At 54.4% G+C, this 7,940-nt stretch overlaps 1 protein-coding gene across 1 annotated transcript in view; it reads right to left on the bottom strand.

Annotated features, from left to right (window-relative positions):
• Positions 1 to 7,940, bottom strand: part of IRS2 (insulin receptor substrate 2) — a 35,304-nt gene that overhangs the window by 25,448 nt on the left and 1,916 nt on the right. Inside the window, exon 2 of the mRNA XM_012557438.2 lies at positions 4,333 to 7,934. Coding sequence (XP_012412892.2) covers positions 4,333 to 7,934 — 3,602 coding nt within the window. The remainder of the gene's footprint in view (positions 1 to 4,332; positions 7,935 to 7,940) is intronic.

The raw sequence follows: 7,940 nt of genomic DNA on the forward strand, positions 1-7,940 counted from the left end.
AACGGCCAATCTAATTAAACCAACCCAAAGGATAAAACCCCAGATTGAACAAAGGATGATTAAACAACCGAAAGGCTACGCATTCTGTTTTTCTTTTAATGCATCCTGCATTAAGAGCCAACGCTGCCAATTAAAAAAAACCTGGATATTCTAATGATATATTTTCATCTTAGTATACAAACAAAGCAGAAAAGGTAATCAAAAGTGCAGTCTTAATATCGTTTCAGGATTAGGATGCTGTTCTTGTTATTTTACTGCGTAATTGAAAACACTACAGCACTACAGTTGGTAATTATCTGTGAACAAATCTTAAATAAAGAGGGAAGAAGCAGTTCTTGGTGACTGGAGTTGAGCTAGCAATCGAGTTATCAAAGGAGCACATTTCTCAAAAGGTACGGGCTCTGTTTTCAGAATACTACGAGTTTATTTTTTTAATTTAAGTGCACCCATTTTAAAGATTGTCTTTCCTGTATATACTCATGGTTTCAAAAGAGTAAAGCACCAACAGAACGACTGGATTTATTAGCATCTTTCCTTAACGGAGCTTCAAACATCCTTGATGTTTACCATCTCATTTACCTGCGGTGGCCTGGGACACAGAAAGGAGAGGATTATAATCACTCCCATTTTACAGGTGGAGAAAGTGAGAACGAGGGATTACTATAGTCACGACGACTCATTAAGATCAGCCACTAGAGACCTGGTTTCCTCCTACGAAGTACTATTTTTGTAAACGATTCCCTTTCAATGAAGGAAACAGAGCAGGTCACGTGACTTTCATTCAGGAACAAGTGCGCGTGTTTCATTAGCACCTTACTCACTGCTCCTGGGAATCGGGCAGGGCCAGTGCACAATATCTTATTATGACAAGAGCTAGCCAACCAGAGCAGAATAGCAAACACGACAGAAAAAAAAGAGAGGTTCTGCGGTTCATCAAGCGATCTCACTGGATTTCTAAAAGTATTCAAATCCGCTGCTTCAAGATTTAAATAAGCAATACTTTTAAACGTAAATCATGACTTTGTCATTCCTCTGGAAACATTTCTTTTGTCCCATAATTCCCTTACCGTATAATACGCGCTGATAGGCCTTTCATCAAACGGAATTTAAATACAGACGCTTTCGGTGGTAATTTTTATCTCATCTCTTATACACATATATAAATCAATTCTAGAATAAAAATCCCACTAAAGAGAAACGCTAAACGAGCATATTTTTATGATGTAAACCAATCTACAATCTTAACACGCAAATATTAAGCGAATTTTTAAAGCATAATGCCTTTAGTGACATATTTCCAGATAGCAGACGACAACAAAAAGCTCACACGCTGGTGAGAATTTTCTGTACACACTCACGAAGCACACAGTGAGTAATCTTCCGCCGTCCCCAAGTAAGCTGCACAGTTTGCAGTTAGATTTGTATTTGGTTTGGACCAATAGAAAAATTATATACGTAGGCTGCACTCACTTTTTAATTGGCTTTAGACTCTAAACCCCACCCCCGTTCCCGAGTCTACTGGAAACAACTATCAAAGATGACTGGAACCTTCCCTCTGCTACCACTTCTGCAAATTCTTAACACCCCCCCCCCCATTATTTTGCTGCCACATAACTGATTAAGCTGGTCCATGCTGAGCACGAGGAGCTCTACGTGGGAACATATGCCACTTCTAAGAGCCAGGGGAAAGCAGGCAGCAATCAAGGAAGTCCTTTTTCTAGTTCATCTTCAAAGAAATGCTTTGCAGGTCTTGCTACTATAAATCATTCTCTCAAAGGACACTTATCTACTGTGAACTTTCTATTTATAAGCACCAAAGTACATTCCTACACACATATGGGAGGTAAATAAACGTGGATGTTCATTCTGAGTTTCTCAATGTGCTCTTTCTGGCTCCCAGACCACAACTTCCGTGCTACGTTGATTAAGAAAGATGATATACTTGCCTTCCCTGTTCTGCTGTTCTTTGTGACCGAGCTCGTTTGCTAGACATCCATCTAACATTTACCTTCTTTAAAAATAAAAATAAGACAGAAACTGTGCCTTTGCCTCACTCGATCAACTGCAGTTACCTATGCTGCTTAAAAACAGCCATTTTCCTTTTGAGAAAAGCATGTTTACAGTAATACCCACACGTACTCCGGAAAAGCAACAGCCAAAACGATCACTCATCTTTGTTCAGCAACCACGGAACACACAAAATGCTGTTTTGATTTCGGAATCGCGAATCCTATAGGCTGAGAGCAATTTTATGCTGGTGGGAACTCTCCAACGAAACAAGCTAAATCAGGCCTCTAAATAAACTTAGCTCCGGCAGTTGAAAACGTTCACGAAAAGGGCATTACGTCATACATGAACCACATTTCTCAATGTATCTACTTTATCGGAAGGCCTTTGAATTCTTTCAGGCCTGCAGGCACAGGCGCCAAGCGCTTAGCCTTTCTGGGGCCCCACCTGAATCCAGTCCAGGTTTTTGCCGCCCGTTCCACCCAAAAACAACCAGGAAAAGGTGTCATGTTCTCAGACGGTTTTTCTCACTAGAAGCAGGCTTGGACAAAATGTAGTCACTTGCATGGCATACACGCGTCTGGGCACACCAAATGAGCACGCGCATCTGTGTTTTCTCCACTCAGACATACCTGGGCTGGTGTGTTTATACGGTCTAAGCCTTCAACAGCAACTCCCTGATGTGTTAACAGTTTCTCAGTCGTCCCAGTGGTGTCCCAAGCACAGTGACCTTCAGTTGAGAGTCTTCCTTTAAGGGATGCATTCTGACAAGTCCCAACTGATTTAATGAGACGCTGACAATGCTGTACTCCTGATAACTCTGTGACTCTTTTCATGTTTTACTCGATGGTTTGCATAAAAAGGAAATAGCTTTTCCTCTGTTACAGTAGAATATTGGGGGATTTACCGTACAGCTATCATTTCAAATCCCATGAAACAACAGTCCCACGTATACAATAAAACATACTCTAAATTTCAATAACAATTAAACTGGTCTGTTCCTCTTCAGAACAAAAGGCATATGGATCCCCAAGCCAGCTCAGTCATCACTTTGTAAAGCCTGGCCAACTGTCTACCTGAGACCAGCATCTACTGCTGCATCCAAACAGCACTATTGCTACTATGTGTTTTATGGCCCCCAAGAGCCTCCACCACCCAACCACTAGTAACTCAGCAAACAAACCGCTACAGAACTGAAGAAACAACTCTCTGGAATTGGATATTCGTCTCACTTAGACCCCTCCTTCCTCCCCCACCATGCAAAGTTTCCGACAACCAGGATGCACTGCGGGCTGCAAAGCAAACACACACCTCTCGCCCCATGGGCGTCGGATGAGAACCTGAGCACTGTCACGTTCAGCTGTTCCCAGAAGGACCAGGGGTCTTCTCTCTCCCTCCTTCCCTCTCCAACACTGATTCTGACTCCGGGTTGCACCTTAAAATCACCTGGAAAACTCTGAAAACCGTGGCTGCACCGGCTCTACACCTCTGATTTTATAATTGTTTTTATTTTTTTAATGTGTCTTTGGTGAGGTCCAGGCAGATAATTTCTCAAACCTCCCAGCGATTCTAACACCCAGGCAGAGTGCTCCAAGGAAGGTCCCCAGACCCGCAGCATCAGCATAACCCGCAACGTTTAGAAATGCCAACTGCTAGACCTATGAATCAGAAACTCGGGGGGTTTAGAGAAGCCAGAAAGCCATGTTTTAACAACCAGATTCCCACATCTGTTCACAGTTTGAGAACCGCTGCTCTAAAGCGTTGCCATTCTATCCCTTTCAGAGAAAAAGAATCTGTCTGATGGAAACGCTCTTATAGTTCAGATGTGAAATTTAGTAAGTTGACACCCGGCAGAATGGATGTTCATTACTGACACGAATTTCAGGGTCTGTTTTTATAAACTCTGAGGCTGGTTTCCAGCTAAAGGAACTGAAAGAGAAAGGTGAAGACCACAGCCTCGGGGAGCAGTTAACACCTTGATGCACCTCCCTCAGGAACTTTCTCCGCTCCAGAGATCAAGAACGCCATGCTTAGCCACCTCTCGTTCGCCTACCTGAGCGGACCTTCCATGATGTCGACAGAGGAGAAGAGAAGCAGGGTGGGAAAAAAGAAACGGGCTGGGTCTCAGACACATCAAAGTCTTCCCCCCTCGGAAACTTCATGTTCATCTCAACGACCATCTGACTGTTCTTGGCAAGCGCTTTGGGGAAAGAGGAGGATGCGAGAGCCAAGTGCCAATATATTGGCACGTAGATCGAGGTACCCAAAAAAGGGAAGAAGTGAAACCCAGAACCACTCAGGGGCTTCCCAATTCTCCCTTCTCACCTTTCACAACAGTAGCCTCCTTCAGGTGATGGGACAAGAAGTCAATGCTGGCGTAGGCGTTGGCAGAGGGCAGCGGGCCAGCGCCTGGCCCCCCACAGACCCCACTGGAGCTGCCGCCACCTACAGCGTTGATGAGACCACCGAGGCTATGGTTCCGGCCCCAGGAGTTCTTGTCTCCTGGCTGCTGCGGCGGCTGCGGCGGCTGCTGCGGCGGGGGTAGCAGCCCAGTCTCCTCCCTCACGTCAATGGCGATGTAGTTGAGACCATTCTGGAAGCCAGCAGAGGTCTCCCTACGCATTGGGGAGACACTGCCCCCAGGGCAGCCTATCAACCCCACGGGCTGACTCTGCGTCCACGGCCTTGGCTGCTGGGGAAGCGATGGCACGGGAAGAGCTGGCTGCGCCTGGTGGGGGGATCTGGGCGGCTCATCTCCCCCTCCAAGGCCCATGCCCACGCCCCCGCTGCCACCATCGCCACTTTTCCTGAGAGAGACGTTTTCCACGGAGGCCGAATTGTGGCGCTTAGGGTTATGGGCGAAGGACGGGGACACAGGGGTCACAGTGGTGGTCGAGGAGAAGGTCTCCGAGCTGTGCCGGCGGCGGCCCCCCTGCGGGTCGGCGCGGATGACCTTGGCACCCCGGTGCGGGTCTGGCGCTTGGCTCGCCTGCAGGAAGGCTTCGACGCCCGACACCTGATCCATGAGGCTCAGCCGCTTCACGCCCGCCGTCGGGCTGGTCACACGGCCACCCTCCGGCTTCGGGGGTGCCGCGATGGGCTGTGGCGGGGTGGCAGCCACCCCAAAGGCCATCTCGGTGTAGTCACCGTTGTCCCCAGTCTCCAAGGACGACGAAGAGGCGGCGCAGGGGCCCGGGGATGTGGCGGCCACCGTCACCGGAGGCAGGCGGTACAGCGCCCCCGGTGGCGGCGGCAGGGGTGGCTGCTGTCGGTGGGAGGAGGCAGAGGAGGGCGAGGCGGAGGGGCGAGGCGGCAGGGGCGGGTAGGGCGAGGAAGCCTCGGGCGAGAGGAGGCCGTCCAACGAGCCCACTGGGTCCCCGCTCTGAGTCCCCGGTTTGGGTGACTTGGGCGAGCTGAAGTCGAGGTTCATGTAGTCGGAGAGAGGGGAGCGTTGCCGGCTGTCGCTGCTCGTCCCGGGGGTGCCGGAGCCCAGCGAGGAGGCTGGGCTGCTGGCTGACAGCAGCGAGGAAGACGAGGCCGCCGAGGCCAGCAGCGGAGGGGCAGGTGGGGAAAGGCGGGCTCCCGCCTCGCCAAAGTCAATGTTGATGTACTCGCCCGGGCTCTTGGGCTCCGGGGGCAAAGGGTACTCGTGCATGCTGGGCAGAGTCTGAAGCCCCTCCAGGGACAGGCGAGTGGGCCGCACCGCCCGGCAGCGCTGGTTCAGGAAACCCTCTGGGCGGCCGCTGCCGCTCTGTCGCATGGGGGAAGGCACTGCTGGGTGGTGAGGTGGGATGTGGCTGCCCCCGCTGGCCCCGAAGGCGCTGGCCGACTGGGTGGTCACTGGGGTGGCCAGCGGCTGCGGACTGGTCTGTTGTTCTTGTCTGTCCTCTTCCAGAATCCGCCCCACTGGGGAGCTCATGAGGACATACTGGTCGTTGTCCCCGTTGCAAGTATAAGGAGCCTTGTAAGAGCGGGGTAGAGAGCTGTAGCAGTAACCAGGGACTCTCTTGAGCGTTTCTCCACCACTGTGCAAGGCAGCTGAGAAGAAGTCAGGTGGGGTACAGGAGGTGCCCGCGTCACTGGGGGACATGTTGAGGTAGTCCCCGTTGGAAAGCAGCTTGCTGTCAGAATTCTCCATGGACAGCTTGGAACCACACCACATGCGCATGTACCTGTTGTCCTCTGGGGAGCCCTCTGCGGGGGAGCTGGTCTTGTAGCTGCCCCCGTTGACCGAGAAGCCTCTTCCAGCTGCAGAGGTTGTTGCTGGCACCCCAGCTCCGGTGGGAGGCAAGGCTGCAGCGGCAACTCGGGGCTGCAGGATCTGCTTGGGAGCAGACACGCTGGTGGGGCTCATGGGCATGTAATCATCAATCTTACAGCTGCCACCACCCATCAGGGGAGCCACACCCGGGGTCATGGGCATGTAGCCATCGTCTGCCCCCACATTGCTGCCAGAGCTTCTGTGGGGACCGCTCTCTACGTCTCCATAGACCTCGGGGTAGGGATGGTAGGCCACTTTGGGGGAGGAGGCGGGGCACGAGGGGCAGAGACGGCCCGAGCTGCCGGAAAAGGTGGCCCGCATCAGAGTGTACTCATCCAGCGACGCGGACGAGGGCTGGGGCACTGCCCGCTGACGGGCAGGTGTGGTCAGGGAGTAAGTCCTCTTCCTCAGCCCTTTGTCCAAGTCCTGAGCGCCGTCCCCTGAGACTCTGCGGTAGGGGCGGCCACAGTGGCTCGGGGGCCTGTCCATGGTCATATACCCATACAGCTCACCCCCGCTGCCCTCTCTGGCAGGAGGAGTCTCTGCGATGGACTCTGGAGTGTTGCTTCTGTGGCTGCAAAAGGCTCGCAAGTCGCCAGGACTAGAGCCGTACTCATCCAGCGATATGAAACCGGGATCGCTGGGGGAGCCCGAGGCAGAGGCACTGCCACTGGAGGGCCGCTGGCCCTGGTGATGGTGCAGAGGGGGCGGTAGGTGCGGGTGCGGGCCTGGAGGCAGCGAGTACGAGCCCGAGCCGTGCCCACTGCTGGACGAGAGACTGCCAGGGCTGGTGGCGGCCGGAGGAGAGTGGGACACGGGCATGGACATGGAGCGGCTGTGTTGCAGGGCGCCCCCTGCCGGCGCCAGCATCACCTTGCTCGGATGGCCGCCGCAGCCGCTGCTCAGGGTGTGCGAGCGGCTCAGAGGCGTCCTCACCGGTCCCGGACTCATGGGGCTCCCAGCCACCGACACGGGCCTGCAGCCCCCTGCCCCCGCCGCGCCCGCGCTGCCGTCCCCCTCGCTGGCCGTGCGCACCCGGCAGGAGTTGCACTTGGCGCCCGCCGCAGCGTTGGCGCTGGCCGCGGCCGGCGGCGTGGCGGCCAGGCTGTCGGTGCGCGAGCGGCGCACCAGGCCCGTCTGGCTGGGGGGCAGGTTGACCAGGTGGTGGTGGCGCCGCGCGCCGGGCACGCTGATGGGGTGCGTGGAGGATGAGCCCGACGACTGGCTCTTGCTGCGCGGCCGGAACTCGAAGAGCTCCTTGAGCGCCTTCATGGCCTCCAGGATGGTCTCGTGGATGTTCTGCGCCACCACCGAGTCGTCGGCCTGCATCCACAGCTCGCCGGGGCCCGTGACGGCCGAGCGGCCCACCTCGATGAAGAAGAAGCTGTCCGAGTGGCCGCAGCGGCGGATGTTCATCAGCTGCAGCGTGACCGACGGCTGCTCGCAGTTGAGCTTCACGAAGCCGATGGTGCGCGCCGACAGGCACAGCCGGTACACGCCCGTCAGGTTCTTGCTCTGCCCCAGGCCCTTGGGCTTCAGGTTCACCTGCCAGACCTCGCGATAGACGGAGGTGGCGGGCGCGACGAGCCCGTAGTTGTCGTCGGCGGCGCCGGCCGAGCCCCCGAAGGCGCCGCTGCCGGGCAGGGAGGCGCTGCAGGACGCGGCGCTGGCG

Source organism: Trichechus manatus, unplaced genomic scaffold, assembly GCF_000243295.1.
Source record: "Trichechus manatus latirostris isolate Lorelei unplaced genomic scaffold, TriManLat1.0 scaffold00102, whole genome shotgun sequence".
NCBI classification, from domain to species: domain Eukaryota; kingdom Metazoa; phylum Chordata; class Mammalia; order Sirenia; family Trichechidae; genus Trichechus; species Trichechus manatus.